The following is a 26,494-nucleotide window of genomic DNA, read 5'->3' on the forward strand; positions in this document are numbered from 1 at the left end:
TCTCCATGATAAAATACAGCACTTGGATCATTGTGTTCGATTTAAGTACCTCCTTGGCAGAGCACAAAGACTGCAGGAAATTATAGTCCCTTCCTCACTAACTCCAGCACTGTTGCTAACTGAGCATGTCGGATCACTTCCCTTGCCTGTTCCCTGTGCCTGTCCGGACCTCACCGCCCAGCTCTATCTATTTAAGCCAGAAGGCTAAAATGTTGAAAGAACAGCAAAACCACGTGTTTAGTTTCAGATAAGCAGGATTGGAAAGATCACTTGTGAGTGGGGTTTAATGGGTTTATAATGACAGGGTGTTCCAGCTTTGGTCTCTGACATTTTTCAGACGAAGCAATTCCTGTCTGCGTTTCTATGCCTAAATTCAACAGCAGAACACCACAGAAATATTGTATATAGAATATATTTTATAGAGGACAAAACCCAGCTCAGTGGCTGACAGCCTGGGCTCGCTGGATGCTGCCTCCCTCCTGTGTTCTCATGTGGCAACCTGGGCACATGGATACAGTGGATGTAGCACAGTGTTCATGTCTGACCTGCCAAAATCAGGCATTTTGCCTCTTCTGCAAGCAACGGAGAAGAACACTATTAAATTTTAAAGCATCCCATCACTGAAAAAACAATTGCTCTTGAATAGCCCTGGGCAAATTCTACAGTGAAAAACCCAGATGCGTACACCTTCTGTTGGTCTGGGCAGGACTTTGTATTTTCCTGAAGTGACAACGTTAAAACACGAAAACAGAGAAGGGGCAGAATAACCACAAAGGAATATTCTGACAGAAAAACACCAACCAACATTCGGCTCATCTTATCACACGGCTACTCCAATGTGCGGGGCCTGCCAGCCCCACGAAGCCCACAGCCACCCGTGCTGTGGGTACCCGCAGCTCACCCGCGGCTCTGTGAGCGCTGAGGCCGCTCTGCTCCGGATGAGGCTCCGCTGAGGTGCGAGGTGCCGGTAACCTCACCACAGGCCTCGCCTCACTCTGCGGCTGCCACGGGCACTTTCCAGGCCCCCGGGCCGTCCCAATGAGCCCTGGAGGGGCTACGGGCTGCCTCGGTGCCGCTGTGTCAGTAAGGCCCACTCGGAGCCCTCCACATTCAACGAGTCCCTCTTGGTGCCGGGCAGGCGCGAGGCGCTCTGAGGAACGTGCTGCGCGCCAAGCAGCCGTATGGCGCCCCCCGCCGGCGCGTTGGACCTGCAGGGCGGTAAGGAGAGGAGGAGCGCGGGGCGCCGGCTGGAGGTGCTGGTGAGTACAGCATAGAGACACAATCACACCAGAGCCCGGCTAGCTCAGTCGGTAGAGCATGGGACTCTTAATCCCAGGGTCGTGGGTTCGAGCCCCACGTTGGGCGCAGAATTTTTTCTCTGCTTTATATTTTTGTCACGTGTTCCTCAGCAGCGCTCCGCCGACGGACGGAACCGGATGGACGGAACCGGCCGGCGGCAGCGGCGCAGCGCGGCCACGGCGCGGGACTCACCCGGAGGGCCGCCCCGCCCCCCGCACTACCGATCCCGGCATGCTGAGGGGCCGGTGCAGAGCAGTGCGCATGCGCGGTGCGGCGGGGGTTGTGGCCGGCCGCGCAGAATGCGGCGGAGGTGGTGAGGCCCCCGCGGGGAGGGGGCGGGAGGAGGGAGCGGCACTTATAAATGGCGCCCAAGCAGGACCCCAAGCCCAAATTCCAGGAGGGTGAGTGCGGGGGGGGGTCGGCGGGCCGGGCGCGGCGGTGGGGGCTCGAGGGTGAGCGTTGAGGGGGCGGGGGTCGGTTGGGAGCGGGGCCGGGCCGGGCCCTCGCGGGCGGTGGGAGGCCGCAGTGGGGCTGTGGTGGGCGCGGGGCCTTCGTACCGCAGGGCTGCGCGGAGCCCGCCGGCGCTGTTAGCGGCTGTGCGGCGGTGGGCGGGTCGAGGAGGAACAAAGGGAACGGTTTTGAGGGAGTCCTGCTGGAAAGAGACAGCTGCCGTGCTCGGGGACGGGGACCCGCCGTCCGACTGGGGCCCTGCTGTGACCCTGAGGCGCTGCGGGCGGTTTGGGCCTCAGCTTTTGCCCCTCTGCCGCAGCAGAAGGAGAGTGTGTGAGGAAAGATGGGTTCCTCTCTTCTTATTCCTCAGCTTTCCTGCCTGTAAGACCTGGGCGTTCCCTTCTCCCCCGTTATTCTCCATATGCTTGTTTTCCTGCAGGTGTTACAGCCGCTGACATCTCCTAGATCGATTAAATCTGTATCTTGGGATGGAGATAAGCTCGGTGTTCCTCTGCCCTTGCCGGGGAGCTGGGTTAGGGCTCCTTGCACAGGAGGAGTCACAGGGCTCTGCAGCTGATGCTTGTGGTGGAATCCATACCTGTATGAGAGCAGCAGAGATTTTAGGATAAATGGTAGGATTCTGCTGCTTAGGAGGCTTATCTGGTGTATGTCATAGTTTTAAATTAATGGTTTACGCTATTACAGGTAATGAAGGTTTGTTCCCCTTTCCTCTGCCTCGTCTTCACTGTGGCTTCTGTCTTGAGCAGCTGGCTTTGCAGAGGAGTGCCTGGTAGCGGTTGCTCATGGTGGCCTGACACAGCAACTGGATGGCAGCTGATGTCAGAATGCATTTGGTTGTACCACATGTCAGTAGCAGCATTACTAACCTGCAGAGACAATCAGGATTTAATGTGTTCATGTTGTAGTGACAATGCAAAATGGAGTGAACTGGAAGCTCAGTAGAATTCGCTCAGCGCTAGCATTTAATTGAAGAAGTGTCCCATGAATGAAGCTTCTTGAAGTGCTGAAACTGAAGTGTTTTATTGTGGCCATCACAGCATGGCAAATAAAATGACATGTAGCTTGAAAACCTCTCCTTAAAATACTGCCAGTAGTGTTGGATGGGCTTGGCAACTGTTTTGGCACTTGTAAAGGAATGAGTGAGAAGGAGGCTGGATTGCTGTGAAAACAGGTAAAAGCCTGGAGCGCCCGATGTCCAACTGGAAGCAAGGGTACCCCTTAAGGTGAAGGAACTGCCACTTTTTTTCACGTAGGCTTCAGAAATGAGATCAGATTTGGTCAAGTGTGAATGAATGGTTCTTTGGGTGTTCTTGTTTCTGCTCACTGAGAAGAGAGAATGGAGAATATTGAGTCTTTCTCAGATGTCGAGTTCAACCTTTGACTTGCTTAGAGGAGATGTCTCTGATGAGATGTCTTTGCTTTCACATCTGTTCTCAAGATGGCTTTGACATCAAAGGCAAGACTTGTGTCACATCCTTCACACACAACTTGTGAACTTATTGTTTCTATAAATACTCTGCATGTAAAACAATTGTAGGAGGGGGGCAGCTGAACTGAGACTTCCCCATTCGGAGCCTGCTTTGTGTTTGAGCAGGGCGTGCTGGTGTGGGAGCTGTTAGTACACAGCACAAATGCTTCATGTACTTTGGCTTCCTCAAGTGTTAGCAGAGCAGGTCCAGGTATTTTCTACCAGCTATTTTAGCTAAAGAACAGTTTTCTTACGAGTCCTATTTGTGGGATAATGAATAGATGTGGGTGTTACCGCAGCGATGGCAATGAAGGAGAGAAAAGGTCTGCTGATCTTGTTAGGGCCCCTCTGTTTTCATGGTAACCATTCTGCATAGCTAAGGTTTGTGTCCTTAATCTCAGTGCATGTCTTACCTAGGAAGGCCTTGCATTATAGTTATGATAAATATATGTTTTCCAGTAGTGCCAAGTGAGCCGCGTGAAGCATGAGGTTAATGTAACTTTTGATTCTTAGCCCTGATGACGAAGATTCTTGTTTGGAGTATTTTTGTTCTTGCATAAAAGCACTGCAAGTACCAAAAGGGTCACTTGTTGGCAACTCGAAACCCATAGCCTGCAAGTTGGCTGTTCCTGAGCTGTGGGGCTGAGGAGGCATCCTGTCAAGTCCTCCCTTCCAGCCCATGCAGCACCAGTGCTGGTGGCACTGCACTGCCCTGTGTGTCGTGGCTGTGTGCTGCACACTGGAGTGTGTTATGCAGCTTCTCTCTCAACGTGTGATGCATCACAGCTCTCAAGAAGAAAACATCTGCACGCCAATATCCTCTGTTAAGTATGCTCAAATTCCTGCAGTAGAACTGCCCAATAGGAGCTTACCATTTAGAAGCTGGGAAGGAGGCTGAATGGTGAGCTCTGCCTGCTTAAAACCACAAAGTGAGCTATTTTTCTTGCACTTCCTATGAGGAAGGGAGTACTGGTAACACTTGCTTTTGTTTGTCAGCAGCTTAAGATACAGGCACCTCATACCAAGAGCTGATTCCCTTCTCTGAGTCAAAACGCAATGTCATGAAGACTTAGGAGTCTCTTACAGCAAAATGGTTTTACCTGCTGAAGTTTGTTTGTACCAAGCCAGTGCATTTTCATGTCTGTGTCTGTAGTTAGGGCTCTGAAGGAAGTCTGGGTGCCAGTAACTTGAGCTGGCAGTGGCTAGAAATATGGCAGGAGTACAGGCTTGGATGTCAGCTGTTTGCTGAAAAAAACAGCCCTTCTACAGAACGGTGGGCTTGTGTGCAGCTGATGTGCAGCTTTCCTTGTGAGAGTGCTCTATGGGGATGTCCATGGGAACCTTTCCTTCATGGCTTCAGTAATCTGCTTTGGTCCTTTCGTATGACAAAAAGTTCTCAATCACCAGCATGGTTCTCAAATGGTATCTCTGAGTTTCCTGCTAGGTTGCTGTTGGATTTGTTCTGTGCTGTACTTGATAACATGCTGTTGAGGATTGGTTTTATTCTAAGGTGGCTTTCTGTGACTGTCTTTCAGGTGAACGAGTGCTTTGTTTTCATGGACCTCTCCTTTATGAAGCAAAGGTAGGTGTGGTTCCTTTTTACTGCAGGTGGTTCTGACTTGCCCAGGAAAGTAGACAATTGCAGGAGCTTACTCGCTGTGCCTTACCTATCTAGGATTAATGACTGAAGCTAAGATGAAGGGAAGCACACTCATAGGTACACTTCAGTTTTAAGCCCCATGGTTCTTTATTATGAAGAAGCATAAAAACACCAAAAGACCTCAACAAAACCAACTGAAGACCTGCAGCAGTACTCTGCAGCTGTTCGGGTGAATTACTAAGGTTGCATCCTTTGTGTTGAACATCTCTAATGCATGTCTTCTCAGAACACTGGGCAGCAAACTTGGTGCTGGAGCGAGTGCATAAAGCTAGCATTAGAGTAGTGTGAAAGGTTACGGTTTGTCAATCCATATGCAGTAACTGTACAGTGCAAAATGAAATGAGGCCTACTTAGGATGCTTTTGGCTAAAAACTGTTATCTTTTAACAGCTGTAAACTGCCTGGAAGTGCTGTTATGGTTATCCATTAATTCTCTTCCTTCTCTGAGGAAGGAAAGTATTTTGGTGTAGGAAGATATTTATTTGGATATTTATGCTCACTTTGATTCCTCAAAACCAGTAGAGGCTTTTTAAGCCTGCAGTCTGGCTTTAAATCCAGGTCTGTGGCAAGCTAGCAAGTTGAAATGAGTTACCAGCACAGTAGTGTATCAGCAGGGTCAGGACATCCTTACTCCCTGTTTTAAGTCTAGGTGAGGCTGAGTTTGTTCCAGATATGGTGGTGTTGAGAACAGTTGTGGAATTCGTAGTTCCACTTTGTTGACAATTAAGCATTGATGATTTTTTCAGTTGGGAAGGTGTGGGATGGAGTCCTGGTGGTGATGCTGAGAAAATGCTGTACAGCAGAAGGCTGGATTCTCAGGAGTGCTTAGCAGTAACTCAGCATAGCATAAAAATACCCATTCTGACTTGTGTTATTCAGTTTCCCTCTTCAGTAGAGTAAGCCTTGAAGTGAAACCAAAAGTTAGAGCCAAGGAGAGTGTCTGTGTCTTTACAGTGGAGTAAGCTGAGGGTGTTGTGGAGTAGTACAGCGACGTGTACCCCGGCATCTCCAGAATATACCTTTCTGGATGAAGTGCCTTATCCAGCCCTGAGCTGGGGATTTCATTTGGCACAGCTAGGAAGTTTAGAGGTGTAGATGGAAACAAAGATGAACTGTATCGGTCTTCTGGGCTGTGTTCTTGCAGAAAGAAGTATGTCTCTGGCTGTGCTTTCATCCTATACAGGTGTGGTAGTTGAGCTCTTACATGTCAGACTGCAGATGCAGGAGAAAACTGTTATTGAGCAGTGTGCATAGCTGTTCCAGCTCCTTTAAAAGTCTTCCTCTGGATGAGCTGATGTTACATCTCACAGGCTCTTGGGGGGGGGGGGGGAGGGGGGCATTATTAATTTTTAGACACACAAGTTCCTGTGAGGGATGCTTCTGAGTGGTATTGTAGACTAATTGGAGCAACCTTGTCCCATACGTTCCCTTTTCTTATTGGTCTCACTTTAGTCTTGGTCTGTGAGGAAGTTACTGTCTTCAGAGGCCATTCTTGATGGAAATAACTGTTTTTACCTACCATATGTGTGAATTCTCAATCTAGAAAATGCCTGTCCTACAGTTCTTTCTACTGAATACAGTGTGCACTCTGACTGTAGAGATCCATATTATTTACTTTACTTTTGAAGACTCCTCTACTTCAGCCAGCTTACCTGCCTGTGAGGTAGGGACCTGCATGTGAGCAAGTGCTCTGAATGGCTTACAGCTGATCTTGGGCTAGTTAAGTGGCTGTGTGGTTAATCTCCTGGTGCTCCTCAGGGGTTTTAGATCCTTTTTGTGGCTGTAGGTGGCCCTTTGGATAGCTGAGCAGAGTTGCCTTGCTTAGTCCTTCCAGATCTGTGAATAGGCAGCAACTGGTGTTAGACCACTTAGTTTCTGCTGTGAAATTGCTGCCAGGTATTTCTGTTGCATGCATGGAAATTTCTGCATGTTTAGAGTCTGAAAGCTTAGAAAGCAAAATTTGTTCAGAGATCTTTGTCCTCACTGGTACTAACAGAACTCTTTTCCTCTATTCCAGTGTGTAAAGGTTGCCATAAAGGACAAGCAAGTGAAATACTTCATTCATTACAGCGGTTGGAATAAAAAGTAAGTATTTGCATGAAATGGAGTCAGTCCTTTTTTTTCATCAGTTGAAATATTGGCTTGATGAACAAGCTTTACCATCTATGTGTTATTAGAGAATTTTCTAAAATCAACCTAAATATTTTTTATATGTAGGCCCATGACTTGTAGTAACAAAAGATTGCCTAACTAGCAGTTTCCTTCCTGCAGGGCTTTGGTTGTGTAGGCAAAGTAGCTTATGGTGTGCATAGACTAATAGGAAGGCTTGTTTGTTTGACTTTGAAAACAGTTACTAGAATTCCCTCCTGGCAGAGATATCAGTATGGAAACTTCTTTGCTGTGTGTTGGTAGGAGAGAGCTGCAATGGAGCCATTCTCAGAAGGCCAGTGTACTTCAATTTTAAACTGCTTCTGGCAGCAAAAATTTGGTAAACAGTGTCTTTGTGAAGGCTGCCTGCAGAATAGGAAGGGCTGTCTTAGTCCTTCTCAAGAGCAGACTTAGGCTGTCTTTCAGTTCTGGCCTGTCATGCAAAGGTAGCATTAGAGAAACCTGTCCCTTCTGCAAAAATAATAAGATTCTAGGTGAGATTTCTAAAGATGGCTTCATGATACAACGTTCAGCCTGCTAAAGAGTATTTCACAAGGTTACTGCATTCAAGTAGTTTCTTTTTTTCCCCTCAAGTTCTGTGACTGGGTTTTCAGTTTAAGAAAAACGATTTTCTTTCTTAGTAATAATAAGCTTCAGCTCTTCAGGCTCCAGAAATCTTCCTGATTTTGTTTCATTTCAGTGCTATGGACTCTGGAACAAATACTGTCACTAATATCTTGATCTCACTGACTTCACTAAAAGCTGAACTTCACGTCCTATTGCCTACAGTTTTCTTTAAATGCATCTATCCCCCTCCTTGCCAGTGGGCAGATAACTGTCTGTGCCTAATATAAAACATAGACAGGGAGTGTAATTGATTCTTAAGCTGGCTGCTCTGTATTAAAGAGGGAGCAGAGATGTGGTACTTCATTTCTGTGTTTATCTCTGGTGGTGAAGGGTGCTGTAAATGATGTCATAATTCCTGCTTTTCTTTTCATGCTTGCACTGCTTGAAGGTTTTCCTACCTTCAGGCTTCCAGTTAACTACATTAAAAGTGGCAATGCTGCAAGATCTAGGCAAATGGAACAGTGATTGTTTAGCTCTGGTTGACATAATTTTAGTCCTTTGTTATTTGTTAATTGCTCAGTTTAACTTTTTTGCAAATATCGACAGGATGTGAAAGCTTCCTCATGCAATATAATGTGTGCTGCAATTAAATAACATTTCTTTTGAAATTGTCACAGCTGTTCAGCCAGGAGTAAGATAAGTGGCTTACATATTTGACCAAAGCACTAGCCTGAAAATGTAACCTTAGAATACATACAGCTGCGAATCTTTCTCTAACACTTGGTTGCTGAGCTTGGCTTGTCTTAATCCTGAAAGCCTTACACTCCTGTAATAATGTTGCCTTGATCACGCTGATGTTGCTTGAGTAGCAGCTATTGCCATAAAATGGACGTGGGAAATCTATATAGTGAGCTGTAACTTCTGCATTTCAGAATAACGTGGCCACTTTTAATGTGCTTTTATTTGAAATAATTTGTCAGATTGCTCGGATTATCCACTCTTTGTCAAAGTGGAATTATTCTCATAATGGTAATTTCCCCAACACCTGTTCTCTTAAATCGTTCACTTCAGATTCTTCAAATATTCATGCCATCTTGGTTTCCTTCACAGACAGAAATCAGAGCACTTCTTCTTACAGTAAGATCTTATTGCTGAATTTGTTAACCTATAAAATGTTGGAATAGATAAAGGAAACTCACTGAATAATGTAGTTATGGCTACAGATGTCCCATAACTTAGTAAGTGTAGCTTTTTTTTTTTTTTTTTCCTGAAATGATTCTTTAATATTAAAGACAATCCCCACCCTCCCAAATTGCCCATGCTGAGTTTGGGGAGCTCTTCTGAATTTACGAGGGTTACACTTCCCTAGAAAAACTGTTACCACTTCAGGCAGTGGGGAATGTGTTTGGCAATTTACACTCTGTTGTGTCAGTCCCTGACTTGTCACAAAAGCAGACACCAGTCTCAGATTCTGTGAAGCTTTTAATTGATTCTGTTGTGTGGAATGTGATTACATAGTGCCTTTGAATCATTAATTATTGTTCTTTTTTCCAGCTGGGATGAATGGGTTCCGGAAAGCAGAGTGCTCAAATACGTGGATACCAATTTGCAGAAACAAAAAGAACTTCAAAAAGCCAATCAGTAAGTATTTTGTTTTAGAAGTTGTTCTCAGCAGAATCACTTGTTCTTTGGAGCTTCAATCCAACTGCTATATATCAAAGGAGGTTGGTAAGTTCAAAACAGTAAAACTCAACAAACACCTTCAAGGAGTTTGCATTTGTCTTTTTAGTCTTGAGGTGCTTTGACTTAGAAGGGGGGAGGGGGGGTTCTGATCTTTGTGTTCCAGAAGCTTAAAGAGTGAACTGCTCCTTAGTTTTAAAACTGACTTGAGATTTTAATGAAGAGTAGGACAATGAGATAGGCAGGCACAGGGACTAACTGGAATCTGGGAATGAGACTAAAAATGACCCTCCTGCAGTATCCTTAAAATGTACTTTTAAGCATTGAGGACAGTCTTCCTAGGAATCACTTAAGGTCTCTCTGGACTTGGTCCTGAGCAGCCTTTTCTTCAGATTGTATCTTATTTTTTATGGCAGTGGTTTGCTGTTGCTTCCTGGTCACTGAATAACAAGGATTGTGGGAGGAGGTGTAAATGGGAGGTCATACCTTGAAGGGTTTGTTATATGTATAAGCCTAAAATCATCTTGCTATTTAGTAGATTTGTTCCTCCTTTGTCAAATACTGACTCTGAATTATTTGCTAGCGGTTCTCTAAATGTTTGTGTAACTGTTGACCTTTTGAGGGAAAACAAGCTTCTTTTTCAGTTAGACTTATTGCCAAATTTATTCTTTTCAAAGGGAACAATATGCAGAGGGGAAGATGAGAGGTGCTGCTCCAGGCAAGAAGACATCTGGTCTGCAGCAGAAAAATGTTGAAGTGTAAGAGGCTTTTTATTTAAAAAAACCTGTTGCTTATAAGTCATACTACTGATCTTTGAATGGTATTTTCTTACAGTTTAGCCTCCATTTTATTACTCCTGACATGACCTGTACAGAGGTTTACTTTCGTGGTATCTGAAAGGCCTTTGTTGCAGTACTGTATTAAAACCATTTTCTAAGATGGAACAATATTTAATATTGAATCAAGGTACTGAATATGTTAGATGTTAATTTTATAGTTCTTTTGAATACTGTTTCCCTCAAGTTAGTGAACTGACACTCAGATGTGGTAAGTCCTCTTGTTTATCTCGGTGAAATTGAGCAGAATTTTGTAGTTCTTCTAAGGAGCCCAAGCACTGATGCAGAAAGAAGTCCTTAAAATGCCTTGCCCTCTTACTGTGCAATTAAAAAATTGCATTTAGGAAGCCTTTATTTTACTGTCTTTTGCCAAATCTGAACACATACGCTGTTAAAACGTTTTTGCACCTGAAGAGACCAGAAGCAAGCTCAGATGTTCATTAGGAGAAAAAAACACGAAATGTAACTTTCAGTTTTCTTTCATTTCGTCGTTTTTGTTTTTTTTTCCACAATAGGATGTATGGCCTTACACTTAGGTTCTTAAGCAGTCAGTACAGCTCTGCTTTGCTCATGTGCCATGAGACTCTTCTGCTGGAGCAGTACTTATTTAATTATGAAGGTGCTCATTTACCAGTGTGATGTTTTGAACTCCTGACTTCATTTATGATTCCGATCTTTGTGAGGGAGCTGCTGAGATGGCATCATTTCCTAGGAGAATTTGGCTCACATTTCATGCCTCATTTAGGGGCATCTTTGTGTTACAAGATGATTCATTGGTTTGAGAAGTGTGGTGGCAGTGGATGAAGGCCTTGTTGCTGTCGATCCTGAGTGTAGATTTAGCTGTGGAGTTGGCCAAAGCCTACCCAAGGCTGTAAATTATCTTGGTCTTTGGAATGGAGTTTCACATGGATCTGGTCACAGTGCTACTTACAAACTCCCTTGTGTTCTACTGCTGCAGATTGTGAGGTGCCTTAGCTACACTGGTTTTGTGTGCTTTCTCAGCTTGGGATGGGCCTCTACGGAGTTCATAATGAATGTCATTATAAACTAATCAAAGCATCTAAATTCTGACAATTACTAACGGGGCTACTTGAGAGGCTGTTGCACTTCAGTCTATTTGTATTTTAGTCACTGGAAGTAGAATTAATTCTTTAAAATAGGTAGTGATGGCTCAATTGTAAATGTTTTTCATGACTCTACCAAATGCCTTGCAGAGAATGTCTCAACAGTACCTTCAGGACTAGATTCCCTTTACTACCAGCTTTGGTAATGTTAGAGGTGCAGGCTGATTGCAGTGGGTTGGCTTGCTCTTTCCAGCTGAGAAAATGCTAAATGCTAACCTGCCCTAGAACTGCAGTAGAATTCAAAGTTGTCTTAATTCTCTCAACCATGTATAAATAATGCTATATCTAAGGTAGACTGGCACAGCAAAAAGGACTTCATCTTAAACTTCTGTTCAATTCCAAAGATCAAAAGCACGTTACCAGGTCTGTCTTTACTCTTCAATTGAAACCAGTTGGGTGAAGGGAGTGACTTTGCTTTTTGCTATCGTCACTTATAGTAAGCACGAGGGATTGTTTCTTGTGTAGAAAAACATGCAGTAAACTAACTCTGAAACTTTTCATGGTGGTTGGAAAAATTAATTTCTACATGGTGGATTATTAATGTAGTGAGGGGGAGGAAGGAAAACTCTGGTCACTGGCACAGCAGTCTTCCGATGTGAAAGATAACATGGTCTCATGCTTGTTGCACTGATCTTGCTCCTAGTCTCTAGCTATTACCAGCATCCTTCTAAATTAGACCTCTGGTTCTTCCATTATGGTCTCCCTATTTTTCTTCCCGATCTGAAGGCTGAGGGAGAGGCAATGCTTTGATCTAACCTAGCAGTGATGCAAAGTTGTAATGTTGTGTTATTGAACGGGCTACTGCTGCTTGTGTTCTGCTTACAACTAAATGCAAGATGGCTTCTGAAAACCAAAACATCTGCGAATAGTTTGAAACTATCTGGATTATTCTGCTGTAAATCTTAAGGTCTTTGCAGGTACATGAAGTATTGTTGGTGGGGAGGGGGAGCAACCAATTGACCAAGTATTCTAAGAGGGTAATGCTGTCTACCGAATTGGCCTCAAAAGTTACCTTTTGTAGCATTCTTGGAGGATTGAACAGGGGCATAGAACTTGCATCATGTAATTTATTCCTCAGCCAAACGGTAGTGAAAAGGAGATAATAGTGTAAGAACAACTTATCCTCCAGGAATGCTCAGTAAATCTGTAACATACTGCTAAGAAGGTTCATTTTTGAATCTGAACTAGATTCTCGTAAAGGCTGAGCACTGGGTCTGACATTCTTTCCTTAACTCAACCCCCATTGTGCCTAGATTTTTCAGACGAGATGGAGCGCATACTGTTTGCTGTTTGGAGACCCCTACCATATCGACGCGGTGAGTTAAGGATGGATTGTCAAACCAGGATTTTCATCCTGAAATCCAAACCTCCTTGCTTTCATAGATTTCTTTTAGAGACTCTTAAAGTCTTCAGTTGTAATAATGTAAGCTTTGGTAGCAATTGACTTAACAATTCTAAGTGCTGCCCTATGTTGTTCTTTCGTTGTTAAAGCTGGTGTGGACTAATGGTTTTTAGCTTCTCTGAAACGCACACCATCTTCAGTTGGGGAAGGGTATGCCGTGGGTAGTCAAATGTATTCAGCATTTGCTAGTTAAAATTTATGATGTCAGCTTTAAAACTGCCTGGTTCTAGAAGTTTACAGTTGCTCTGCATGCTTACTGTAGCCCGGAGCCATGGAAATCAGTACAAACAGTGCTGTTCTGTAAGTCCAGAGAACCGGGCTGGGGCAACCAACGCTGTTACAAATGTGAGGACTGATCTTGCCTTTTTAATCTGCTATGTTTTTGTCATGGGCTCAAATCCATTTGGAGTAACTTTTTCTGTAAATTGCAGCAATGAGTTGAAGACAGCTTTTAAGGCTATTAATAAGCAATGTTTAATCAAATAGAAATATGCATGAAATGCTATTTGTACACAGTTGTTTTGAAATGAATCAATTGTTTTACACCAACTAGAAAAATGATCATAAGCATTTGTATGGTTATAGTGAGTTTTGAAAAGCAAAGTACAACACTACAGATGCTGGCTTCCTCACACGGTTTTATGTATAGCACTGCTGAATAACAGCTGCTAAGAATTTATGCTATTTTTGATGAGCATAATATGATTATCATGTAAAAACAAGTAAGCTGTTAGCCTGTGCTTAGAAAGTAAGAAGGGCAGCCTAAAATATTGGAGTGAAGATGTGGCACTGACTTAACAAATTTGAGAAGAGCTTCTGGGCTTTCTTAATGAGGCATTTACAAGCAGTCTCATCTGAGATGCTTTCAAAACAGTGTCTCAACTTAAACATGGAATTATTGTCTTAAGCTGAACACATCACTTAAAACAGGTGCTCTGGCTGCAAGTCTTCTGCGGATTCCTTTGCTATCACTGGCATGGCTAGTAGCTCCTGCAGAAGCTACTGTAAGTCCTGTAGGCTCCACATAGCTTACAGCCACTGCCTACGTGCCAGTTGTTTGGAGCTGTAGCAATACTGAAATGGAATGTGAGCTCCAGCTGGGGGTATTCCTAACCTGCTCTGCTGCCTGGTAGTCACTAGTGAGGTACTTAGGGACAGTCCTCAAGTGAGTCAAGTGAGGCTTTTCTACCAAAAAATACCACTTCTGCTTCTATCAGTCTGTAACTAAGGAGCTGCAGGGCTGGAGGCTGTATCCATGTGATGGATTTAGGACTCTTCTACACTCAGAACTTTCAAAGCATTTGGGCTTCTGGCATCTACAACGTTCAGTGGCAGAATGCTTCTCCCTCAAATTGAGTGCTGTGCTGCGGTGGGGAGGAAGGAAGGAGGATGACTCTTCTGTCTTTTTTGATGCATCCCACTTGGGTGTTACAGTACATTTATTTATGAGGAAAGAGTAATTAGTTCTTCCATCTTCATCCTTTATCTCTAATAATACCCCTACAATATTTCTGCTCTTCTTTCTTGCCTGGTGGTTACTCTTCTTCTCGTTACCTCTTCTAGCTTTGTGTGCCCTCCAAGGTCAGGTTGTTTGACTATGCACAGAAGATGCACACAATTCTGACCTGGGTGTTTATCCTTTTCCTGATAGTGTTGGATGCTGTAATTGAATTTTGATAGGAGTGCTGTTCCTCAGAGCAATTCAGTGAACGAGCTGCTTGAGCGGTGGAAGCTGCCAGGCTCTCTACAACATACGTATTTTCCATACTTGATTATTTTCATTTAAGGTTTTATTACTAATTGCTTCATATTAGGAGAGACTTCAAGATTTGATTTATTTATTTCACAGCTTAGCTGCATCTTTGTCATTGTATTGTGAGCAAACTGGCACCTCGTTCATCTTTTTGTGGTGCACACAAATGTCCTTAGGCTCAAATCCCTGAGACCCAAGTGGTAGCCTACCTTCATTCTGCTGCTTGTCTTAACCAGCTATTGTAGGCTCTAAGAGACTTCTATGTCCTTTTAAAATACTTGAGGATTTGGGGAAAGTAAAGCACTTGTAGTTGTCCACAGAACTTTAAACTAGGTGGTCACAGACTCCCATCACTTGTGGAGTATGCAAACCTTCCAATGTCTTGTTTCCCCTGATGTCTTTAGTCTGTGTAAGCTGTTCTTGTTTTCTACTGACGTAACTCCAGAAGACAGAGAGACATTGAGGCCCTGGAACGTGTTCAGAAGACGCTGTTTCAGAGATCTGAGCACTAATGCCTGCTCTTCTGTGCTAAAACTACTAGCTACTTGAGGTGATGTCTGAGGGGTTTGACAAGTACTTGGAGTATCTTTGTTCTGATGGGTGTTCTGAAGGGTGAGGTGCAGGCTTTCAGCCTACGTTCTTCTCTATCACCCTCCTTAGTTTCACTTACAATTTGGTTGTGAACACCATCTTGTTTTAGATATTGCAGTTGAAAGTTCAGCGTTATGCATGGCCTACTTACTTAACTTCTGAGTCTCACCCTTAATTTACAGTACCCCATTGCATTGAGCTGCTCTGTAAGCTGTAGCTGTATTCATTTCCTGCTGATCATCTTGTTTCTGTGCGATTTCAGGTCTTGTAGTGTCAGCATCTTCACTTAATTTTTGGCTTTCTAGTTGCATGTCATTTTTTGATCGCTAATATTGGAGTGTTGTGCACGTAGGTGCCTGTCCTCATTTGGCTTAACCAAAATGCTGCAGTGAGGTCTGGGTTACCTTCCTCCTGGAACTCTGATTGCTGACCCTGCTGCTCTGGGGAGGTAATGTCTGACTACAGTAGGGCACATCCTTCAGGTTTGAGCTGTGAGGTCTTTAGTACCTGGTGGTTCTCTGATCAGTCTTAATTAAAACTTTCTACAGGAAGTTCCCTGGCAGTTCCGTGTTGCTTCTTAGTTTTGATGTTGGTTAATTCTGCATGGAAATGCCATTCTGAGGTGTATGTAAACTTGTAGACAGGCTGTACTTTGAATGTGAAATCAGTCAAAGATCTCATGCTGCTGTGACTGTGTTCTTGGGCTTGTTGATAATGCACGTAGTGGCACAGAAGGATGTGTTTTAGTCTGTGCTAGCTGTATTTCATCTTTTTGTATCACTTCAGAACTTGAATTCCCTTTCAGGAAATTGTCTGCCATCACAAGGAACGTATATGGTGTTCTCAGCTGTGTCTCATTGAGTCTGCTTAAGATGTGCTGCTCCTCCTAGGTTCCAGGTTCTCTCAGTAAGGCTGACTGCACCATCTGTATACAAATACATTTCTCTCCTGGGTAGAGTGCACTGCATGCTTATGTTACTCCACACAACAGAAGCATTTTGTCTTGCACAGCTGTTCTAACCTAGTGAAGAGTTATTCTGGACCGGCTGCTGAAGGTCTGCCAAGTGCCAATGCTTTGTCTCTAACCTGAGATTTGTTTGTTTGCTAACTGAGATTTGTCTTCTAGACTGCAAACAGATGGCTGCTTTGACTTGCTGCAAAGGTGTATACCTTGAAATATAAAGAATCAGGAAATAAAGAAAGAGGTGGGAGAGTACAAGCAACTGCCCAGTGTGGATTTATGCTAGACTCAGTGATTCCGTAGCATAGCTGTAGTTTACCATCTTTATTATGGTCATTCTTAAAGTATTTTATATGGCCTGCCTACACCTGTTTGCTAAGGCTCTGCTAGGCTGACGCTCTAAAACTGTTTTCTATCCTGACAGCAATTTTCAGAACTCCATTTTTGCTTGTTCACTGTAGGTTTGGAAGGAAAGACTCTTCAGAGCACAAGTCCATTGTCAGTGACTCGACTTGGCAATTGTTACTTCTTCCTGGAGAGAGAGGGGATCTTTATTCTACCCACAGTTGTTTTTAAGCCTGATGCTTGCTTGTGATTTGAAGCCTGAAAATGGTGTTACTTTTCTCACTTCAGACCTTTGTAGAAATTCTGCCTGCTTGCTGACCCAGATAACCCAGCTCAGTGTCACTTGACGTGGTGATGAGCTTCCAAAGAAATAATAATGTGGTGCTACGAAGCTTTATCTCATGACCTGGGATCTGACACACAGAATTTTTTTTTACTTTCTGAGGGGTTTAATGGGACTCCTGTTAATAATAAGCAAATGGGAACACAGCTGCTAGTGCTCTTAGTTCCAATTTTCTTAATAAATGAATAAAATCAGTGAATATACCAAGTTCAAATAATGAAAACCTGCTAGGACAATTTAATTTTTGTTTCTAATATCTCTGGACATATCTGGCTATTTGCATACAGCAGGCATTGCATGGCGGGTGTCTGTAAAATGTTTGCATGTTAGTTTCTCTGAAGTACGTACAGTACATTTTGGGAGCAGCATCTGGAAGAAGATAAATATTAGGGACGCTGCCATTCAGTGTCGTTCCAAATGTTACGAGTGAGCGGCAGGTATAATTGTGATCTCCCCTGAACTTTGATGCCATTGTGGGCCATCCATGCAATCTGATGCACACAATGAATTCTGATGGTGCTGCTGAAGCGGTAAAATGATTCTTCCAGTACTCTGCAGGAGAGTCAGTTGGCTGAGCTGCCTGATGTTCCCTTGTCCTTCGTTCTGTCTTTGAGAGATCTCTGAAATACTGAACTAGCACCTCTACAAGCATTTGGGAAATATGAAGCATTGGTGAACATTCCTTGGTAACGATGGCCAGGAGTGCTTTAAGGTGCTTGTTTTTTGGAACTACTCATGGCCTGTCTTCTGGAGTTCTGTAGATTTGAGTTAAATTAATCCCCAAAAAGTGAACGCCACCCTTTGTCCTGCAGAAATCTTGAAGCGTTGGTATTATGGTGGTAAATAATCTCCTTTTGTTGTTTTCTAAATGCTTTGTAGGCCCCTGAGTGTTTGTGGATCTGAACTTACTGTACTTCTGGCTTTCAATTCGTTCAGTACTTTCATTTTTATGTTTGCAATAATTTGTGTTCTTCTTGCAGGAAAACAAAAAAGAACAAGCAGAAAAGTAAGTACATCTTTATTGTGTGTGTTAGTGGATATACTTAGGGAAGGATTCTTAGCTGGAATATGACCTTAAACTGCCCCCACTGAGTTTAGTTCCTGTCACCTTATGGTGCTCCTCCTGGACTTCGGGTGTCTCTTTTTGCTAGTTAATAAAACAGGATTGTATAACTTGCTGCTTTGTACATGGACTCTTCCAGTCTGTCAGGACTTAGACCCCTTGGAAATAGAATGGTATCCCCATTGATCTGCTGAAATAATTCTCCCTAGTAAGTCAACCCTCAGTTTTCTTACTGAGATGGGACATGCCTGGATAGCTGAGTTGTTGGTTCCAAAAGTTCCTTTTTTTTATTGCTATTTCTTATGGCCTTACCAGACTTCTTACACAGCACACTGTCTCTTCTGTACAGCTCCTGGAATTGGAGAAGGGAGCAGCAGCAGTGAGACTCCTCAGCCTCCTAGGAAGAAGAGGGCACGAGTAGATCCAACAGTGGAAAGTGTATGTGTGTATGACTCTCCTACAGGATTTTTGATGGGGAACAAAAGAGCTGCTTTGCTCAGAAGTGCAGACAGTGGTGCTTTATCCTGCAGTATAGCAGGGTGAATTGTTACAGCTTCTTGAAATGCTAGGCCTGCCTGGTGGCCTTAAAACCTGAGCTATTTCCCTGCTCCCCCAGGAGACGACTTAGCAGTTCTTTACTCCTGTAGTGTATTTCCTTTGTGGAAAGGGTGGGATGAGCGCCTTATCTCAGTTGGTTATCTGAAAGTAATTAGTGTGAATCCGCTTTCTTTTTTTCCCCAGGAAGAAACATTTATGAACAGAGTTGAAGTAAAGGTGAAAATCCCAGAAGAGTTAAAACCGTGGCTGGTAGATGACTGGGACTTGATCACCAGGCAAAAACAGGTAATTTTAGGAAGAACAGCCTATCAGAGTGTAGGCAAGGACAATAATCAGGAGTTTCATATCTCACTTGAGTGCAGTGCAGAAAAATCCCTCATAGAGTTTGACAGAAGCCTTACTTCACAGTTCTGGTTGCAGTTGGATTTTACCTGCAGGTCATCTGTGAGTTGGACTGTGCAGCAGAATTGTGTGTAAGTTTGTAGAATGTAATCAGTCTAATTGGGCATAGGCTCAAAGTCAAGTAATTCTAAGTTATGTGATGTTCCTCTAAGCGTGTTTGGCCTATTGGAATGCCTTGAAAAGTTTGCTTAGGTGACAGAATTAGTCTGTATGAGCATTACAGGTGATGTTCTGTCCTGTCTTGTTTACGCATCACTCATTCAGAAAGCATCTGAAGCATCTACAGCTCTGACTAAAAATGGTCTTAGAACAGTGATTGTTAACTGTTAACTGCCAAGCTGGATCTGTATAAAGCCTCCTGATAGACCAGTTTTGCCTAAAATAAACTGTCTTCCATTGTAAGAAATGTAATATTTTTTCAGGAGCTTGTTAGTAAGTGAAATGACTTTGTATTCTTCTTGCCAGTTGTACTAAGTGTTGCTGAAAACTATTCATTATTACTGGTCCCAGCAGGTTTGTTTGCTACCAGTTCTGGGTGCTGAATTGTGGATGCAGGAAGCAAAGCAAGCAAAAGAATAGTTCAGGCTGCTGCTGCTGCTTGTGGTCCGTGGCCTGGTGTAGGCAGGTCTGCTGGCATCTGTCTGCTTTGCTGCTTACCTTTGATCCCTGGGTTGCTTTAATAGTTCATCTTCAGGTTGATTTTAAGTTGCAGAAATGCAAAATGAAGAACATGAATGTGGCTGCTGTTAGGTGTCTTGATGTGTACCACCGAACCAGCTGGAGTTTTAGTAATCCTTTACACCTTGACCTGTTAATTTTATTCCAGAATATCCTTATGTCAGTTTAAGTTTGACAGTTTGTATTTTCGTTTTGTTTCTTGCACAGCTCTTCTATCTTCCTGCCAAGAAGAATGTTGACTCTATTTTAGAGGATTACGCAAACTACAAGAAATCTCGAGGAAATACTGATAACAAGTAAGTAGCAGTCAGTGCATATCTCAGCGTTGTCTTGCTGTTGTTGGATGTCTCGTTCATGAAGAAACTTGCAGAGCTGTTAAATATGTACACCAGTGCTGTGTTCCGTCTGGTGTTTGAGACCTGGGCAATCCAGGCCTTCAAGGACACCATTCAAGAACGCAGTCCTACATCCAGAACGTTCGCTCTCTCCCTGTGTTCTGCCCTTCCCTGGCTCTTTTTCCTAAAGGAAGCTGTCAAAGGCACCTCAGTGGTTCTCTACCCATTCTCACCCAGTCAACAGGAGTTCACTGTTGCTTTGAATGACTGCTGAGTCAAGCTAACTTGAGTAGCTGACTATAAGCAAGGTGCTTTTTGATTTACGTCAATTCTTTGTGTTAAAAGCTGTTTCTAAAGGAGGGCTGGAAATGCACAGCTGTGAGGAATTCTGCATTTCAAGGTCTGCAAACAGATTTCCTGGAAAAATCTGAAGCTTTGTAAAAGATCTTCAGAATTTTGGTTTGGTAAACCTGTCAAATCTAACCTTGTGTCCAGGCTTAAGAACAAGGCTTGAATGTTTTCTCTGTTTACCAGGGAGTATGCAGTCAATGAAGTTGTGGCTGGAATAAAAGAATACTTCAATGTCATGCTGGGAACGCAGCTGCTGTACAAGTTTGAGAGGCCCCAGTATGCTGAAATCTTAGCAGATCATCCAGATGCTCCAATGTCTCAAGTCTATGGTGCCCCACATCTGTTGAGGCTATTTGGTGAGTATCACCTAGAGTGGTTAAGAGCATCTGAATGTGTCCTTCTCCTGTCTTGAGTCTCAGTTTGTGTGAACTGCAGAGATTGGAGAGGCAGGTTCCACAACCTGCAACTTCTTTTACATGCCTTATGTTCAGTCATCCCAGGATTTGGAATGGACATTGTTTCTGGTTAGCTTGTCTATATGGGAATGGATTTCTAGGCTCTTTATGTATGCTAGTGTCGGTTTAGACTTACTGTAATACTTTTAGACATGATTTTGTATAACTCAAGTACTACTTGTTTTGAAACAGTTCGGATTGGAGCTATGCTTGCTTACACGCCTCTCGATGAGAAGAGTCTGGCTTTGCTGTTAAACTATTTGCATGACTTCTTAAAGTAAGTACTTTCTCATACCTTTCAGCAAGAAAACAATAAGTGGACTACTGTAGTGTGACCTATTTTCAGTGACCAGGTGTGTGTGCAATGCACGCTGTGTGTCAGCTCACAGCATCAGTGCGGCTCCCTGCTTTTGCTGTGCTTAATTTCTTCATCAACTTCTAGCAAAGCCTCAAGCTTCCATTTTGTTTGTTGTGGAGAGAAGGAATGTTTTCTGTGTTGAAACAAGGCTTTAATGGTCTATTGGTAGTGTGTGGTGGAAACACTGACTTGTGAATTATGGGGGGTAACAAAGCATTGAGCCGTTTGCCAGTAAATGTTAACTTTTTGTGATTGAGTAAGCTATTGGAAGTTGAAAGGAAATCCTCAGCACTTCCAAAACACGTCTTGCCCTGTAGGAAGGCTGGAACTGAGTCAGCCTGGTTTCCAGGGAAAGTTGTCTTGGAGTAACCCTGAAGTTAGCAGTCAGTCTGTGGATGTCGAAGTAAAGGCAAGTGCTGAAGTACTGTCAGCTGCAGAGATGGAAAGGTGAAGCCAGTGCATTGACCAGAGGTCCCTGCACACACATGCAAAGTAACGCCATGCAGTGCTTGTCTTGCTGTGGCTCACGTGGCTGTCACCATCCGTGTGTGTGCTGACAGCTGTCCTGTCCCTGCCTCACAACTACTGGCAGGAGCTGCCTTCCTGGTGTAGCAGCTGACTGGACCTCCAATGTCAACTGTTTCATCCTGTTAATCTTCACCTCCCTGTGCCTGCTTGGAGCCAAGAGCTCTTGACAGCGGCTTGTTTGGAATTGATGTTTGGCACGAGCTGTCAGATCCTTAATTGCTTTGGACAGCTGACTCTTTCTAGTAGCTATGTCAGTTTGTGCTCTTGGAATCGCACAGTGTGATTGCAATAAACATCTCATTATTCATTTGCAATACTAAATAACACCTTGCGAAAGGAAACTTAACCTCTGTACTTTCTTTCCTAGGTACTTAGCAAAGAATTCCTCCGCGTTGTTCAGTGCCAGCGACTACGAAGTGGCCCCTCCTGAGTACCACCGCAAAGCAGTGTAAGGCTGTGCTGCTGCGTGAGGAGGGGCTCGTCAGATCCTTGTAGTGCCCTCCACTTCTGCATCTTGTTCTTCACATCTTTCTATTGCACATGTCCTCTATTGCACAGACTGTGGGAACATAAAGTGAATAAAGTCGTGTGTTGAATATGGAGCTGCCATTTGTAAGTTCTGAAATCTTTCTTGTACTGAAATGGAAGACTGGAGTTTATTGGAGGCTCGTTAGTGTTTCTGGCTTGCTGTTTGCATCAGTGGAATGTAAAAAGAATGCAGGTGTGGTATTCCATTGTGTAAACTCCTCAGTGCTCACAGGCCTGATTTGCCTGACTAACCTTCGTGGCACAGTGATGGCAAGCCCAGGCTGGGGGCTGTGAGGGTTGTGATCACCGGTGTTGGTGCTATTAGTCTGACTCTCAAACCCATTTACTTCTTGGTGTTGGAAGTCAAATGTTTGGTCTGTAAATGTATGCTTTTATTAGTAGAACTGTAATTTTTGTTAATTTCCTAACAGTAGGAAGAGGTGTTATCCTGTCGTAGTGTCTTGGGAATGTTGGTCTTTCACAGAGCTGTTTTATGAATCTGCAAATAAAGTTTTTTAATTTCAAGTGTTTGGTTTCTCTTTGGATTAGTCACCGCTGACAGCATCCTCTCTGCATTCAGTGTGCTACGCTGGGCATGAAGCTTGCAGTATTAACTAGGATGCTTTGTCCCTAATTCTAAGGGTGTTGGTTAAAGCTGGTGCATCCGATCTCGGTGAGGGGAGCTTTTCCTTTGGGCTCGTTCCGTGGTTCCTAAGCACTGAGGATGCAGCTTCACTTTCCTGGCAGAGTTCTGAGCAGGTGCAGGTACTTGGCAGCAGTCGTGCTTTGCAGAGGCATGCACGGTGTGGATCTCTTCATTAAAAACACAAGACTTGCTATGAAGGCAGTAGTGAAATCTGTTTAAATTCACCTTTTCTTCCTCCTCTTGCCTATCTTCACTTCCTGCTGTGGGCTGGATGGTGGCTGTGATCCCCCTGCAGGAGATGAGCCGCTCAGCTGGGACACAGAGCTCTCAGCTGCCCCCAGCAGAGCCTGAGCCCAATCCCTTCAGTTTATGTGTGGCTCCCTGCTACCATTAATGGGCTTTGCGTGAGGGCTCACAGGGATTTACATGCACTTTATTGACATGCACGGGGATTGGAAGCCTTGCCCCAGTCGCTCCCACTAATTAACTTGCTAATTGTTACTAATTGTGAAAAAAAATTGTGGGGAGCATCTGCAGAGCTTGCTGACCGAGTGCCCATCGCCCTCAAGGACATCCAGGAGCCCTTTAAGAGCCAGACCTCCCTCCTGCAGCCCTGCAGGCACTCTGGGCTCTGCTGCCTTCCTGGGTGTCACAAACCTGCTCAGCTTCTGTCCAAGTTAATCACATTTCTGCAGCTGTGTGTGGCTGGGGGGCTCCTCTTTGTGCCCTGGCAGTGGCTGTGGCTGAGTGGTACCATCAGGGCTGGAGATGTGCTCATTAAATCCAATGTGTGTTTCATCCCAGCTTCCCTCCTGTGTGAGAGCACCCTGGCTGTGTTGGCTTTGTTTCTCCTCTGGCCACGTGCAGAAATGCTGTCAGCAGCACTCGGCATGTTTTCCAAACATCTCCCTTGGCTGGTGGTGGCACCAGCCCTTCCTATGGCGTCACCCTGCAGCTGCAGAGCATCCAACGTCCACAGGGCTGTGAGGAGTGCCCAGCACTGCGAGGCTCACGCATGGCTCAGCTCAGATGCTGCTCGTCACCTTTAATTTGCACTGAAGGGTTGCTAAATCCAGAAACGAAGGCAGCTTGCTAATTAGTTTATTTAAAGCTGTCCTTCAGGAGCGCGGCTCAATCATCTTTTTTCCTCCCAGGGTTGTTGTAGGATGTCATTACTGGAGCTGGAAGAACCAAAGAGGTGCTCCCTCCCTGCTGCACGCCTCAAGTGCCCACAGAGATCAAAGGCTGTGACAGAGCAGAGCGTCACTTAATGAGAGCAGGAGGGCGAGAGCAGCCCTGCATCCCCAAGGAGCTTCTGTGTCAGGATGAGCAATGATGGGCAGTGTGGGATCGCTTCCTGCTGCTGCCAGCAGTGCTGGCCGCTTGTCCTTGCTTCAACTCCAGTGCCCTCCGCTGCCACGCAACAGCCTCACCAAAGGCATTTAGCTGCCTCATCAGGCTGCAATAGCACCTGGATGCCCGGACATGCCCACGCATACCTTTCTGTTAAGGTCTGTTTGCCTTGTGATGGTGCTAAAGGCTTTAATGGGGGCAGGGAGAACTTTGTGCCAGGCGTGTTGGAGTCTGGGCCTCACTCTGTGCCCATTGCTCCAGCTTTTCTCCCCAGTGGTGCTGGGGGTTCAGGATGGGGCAGACAAAGTCACTGCTGCATCCCTGGCAGCGCAGGGCTCTGACTGTGCTGTGTTACATACACTGCAGGCAAAATATCAGCTGGTCTCTAAGTGTGGCAGGTTCCGGACAAAGCAGATCGCTGCTGTTCCAAGAATATTTCTCCTGCTGCAGCATTTGTTATTGCTGGACGACACTGTCTCTTGCTGTCAGGTCTGTGACCCCTCTGCTGCAGTACCACGGCTGGTCCCTGCATCAGCCCCACGTGTGCTTTGCTGAGTCCCTGCTGTGATGGATGTTGCACACCTGAACCACGGCATCTCCCAACGACAGCCCCCAGGATAAAGCAGAGCAGCCTGGGGGCAACAAGGCCACCCCGGGCTGTTATCAGCTTCTCTGCTCACAGCTTTTGTTTTTTAATTGGGTGGAGAGTGGAAAACCCTTGGCCCCTTTCTGTATAAACAAGAGGGATTGATGGTCAGCTGCCCAGCTCTCTGAGTTGGGACTAATGAAGCTTCCCCTCCTCTTTCATCTGCCTTATCTTAATTGCTGAGCTCTGCTGGGCTGAGCTGCAGCACCTGCAGTCGCCCCAGGCACTGTGCCCTGTGCCATCCTGCACAGGTCCTGGTGGCTGCACTGTGCTGCTGCCCCACGCGTGCATCAGCATTGCAGGGTCAGGCTCCACGTGCCAGGCTGCAGGCGGACCCCACTGATGGCACAGCAGCTGCCTGCAGAGCTGGTGCATGGGAACCCAAACACAAATAGGAAGGGATTATTTCACTGCTAGCAGCAGCAGGAGGATTGCCTTTTGTTCTGATGAAGGCTCTCTGGTGTATGAAGGGAATCCTTGTTCCTTCTCCTCTTGGACTGAGGGCACAGATCTTTCCAGGCTCTCTTTTCTCTCCCTGCCCTCCCCGTGCCTCTCACTCGCAGTGACATGTGGGTGTCCAGGCAATGGGGACCAGCAGCACTGCAGTCTCAGCCCTGCTCCAGGTCGGGCCATCTCAGTCCCCAGTCTGGACACAGCAGGATGCTCAGGGCCAGGGCAGCCCCGCGCTGACACAGCCTGTGGGAGCTCAGAGCAGGTCCTGGTGGCTGCACAGTGCCCCCCCCAGGGCCCGCCGGGTGTCTCGGGGACACAGGGCTGAGAGGACAGGCTGTTTCAGGTGGTCGACTTCTCCCTCCTTCATTTGCTTGCTTAGCTTAAGGGCATGTAACTCTTTGGCCCCCCGCTGCCCACAGACACATGGTGGTGCTGTGTGGTTCAGGAACCACTGCTGCCCTTCTGCAAAGCTGCTCAGGAGCTGCACCCTCCTCTGCCTTCAGCCTTAGGGGACACCAGGAGCACTGGGGCCATCCCGGTGCCACTCCAGCCTCAGCTCCACAGCTGGCAGCCCTGGTCTGCCCTGATGTCCCACATCCGCAGCCAGCCCAGCCCAGGGCAGGTACTGCACCGCACCCAGCTGAGCGTCACCGGGCTGCCATACAGCAGCCCCTGCCCCACGGGAAGCCCAGGGCTCCGCCTGAACCCAGCTGCAGGGAGGGCACCGGTCCTCCTCCCACCACCGAGGGTTAATGACTCCTTTGGGCTTTCCCCGTGTGTCTCTTAGTTCATTACTCTCTGCAATTAGCCCTTGGGAGCGGCTGGGGAGTTGCTTCTCGTGCTCGTTCTTTCTCATGGGAGTTTCTCGGTAGATGCTCTCCCCCGTAATTTGCTCTGATGTCTGTCCCTGCCCCAGCTGAACCTGTGTGGCTGCTGTGACCTCAGCTGCCCGCCTCTGGAGGTGAGTGATGGGATGGTCCTGCTGTAACTGCAGCTGGCCCTGCACGGCCATGGAGCTCCGACTCCCTGCTGATGCAATGGATGGTCTGCTCTCCTAAAGGAGCTGCTCTCCTCTTTATGCAGCTGAGGCACCTCTGGGCCCGAACCCCACACACAGATATAGTTACACATGCTGCAGTTGTTTCCCCTGTGCTGGGAGATTAAATGATACACCTGAATTCATTCTGATGAAGAACTGGTGTGTCACAACGAGTACAGCAGGAGGTCGACCTTCAGAGCCTGTCCTCCACCTGGCCACACACTGCTGTGGGTTACAGATTTGCCTCCTTGCTGCAGTGATGTAACAGAAGCCCAAGGGATGGAACAGCTGCACAGAGCAGGAGATGCACAAAGCAGGAGATGCACAGAGCAGGCGATGCACAGAGCAGGAGATGCACAGAGCGGTGCCTGCTGTGATCCTCCCGACCCCCAGTGCAAACAGGCTGGAGAGGCAGAGCTGAGAGCAGCGCATCCACTGATGTGTTTCTACTTTT

At 45.6% G+C, this 26,494-nt stretch overlaps 1 protein-coding gene and 1 non-coding gene across 3 annotated transcripts; both read left to right on the forward strand.

Moving 5' to 3' along the window:
* The first annotated feature begins 1,292 nt into the window (after nt 1-1,292).
* TRNAK-CUU (transfer RNA lysine (anticodon CUU)) lies at nt 1,293-1,365 on the forward strand. The gene has a single exon. It is a non-coding gene; the product is annotated as a tRNA-Lys (tRNA).
* A 182-nt stretch (nt 1,366-1,547) lies between these two features.
* On the forward strand, nt 1,548-22,428 carry MORF4L1 (mortality factor 4 like 1). 2 transcript variants are annotated; one of them, XM_072345440.1, is made up of 13 exons: nt 1,548-1,700; nt 4,774-4,820; nt 6,915-6,982; nt 9,167-9,253; nt 9,970-10,050; nt 12,506-12,568; nt 17,628-17,653; nt 18,060-18,148; nt 18,452-18,553; nt 19,556-19,644; nt 20,218-20,390; nt 20,682-20,766; nt 21,743-22,428. In XM_072345440.1, exons 1-13 carry the CDS (start codon nt 1,661-1,663, stop codon nt 21,825-21,827), a joined length of 1,035 nt encoding a protein of 344 aa, XP_072201541.1. In that variant the 5' UTR covers nt 1,548-1,660; the 3' UTR covers nt 21,828-22,428. The 2 variants fall into 2 exon arrangements, with proteins under 2 accessions (XP_072201541.1, XP_072201542.1); XM_072345441.1 differs by lacking the exon at nt 12,506-12,568.
* Nucleotides 22,429-26,494: the final 4,066 nt, after the last annotated feature.

Source organism: Excalfactoria chinensis, chromosome 10, assembly GCF_039878825.1.
Source record: "Excalfactoria chinensis isolate bCotChi1 chromosome 10, bCotChi1.hap2, whole genome shotgun sequence".
Taxonomy (NCBI): Eukaryota; Metazoa; Chordata; class Aves; order Galliformes; family Phasianidae; genus Excalfactoria; species Excalfactoria chinensis.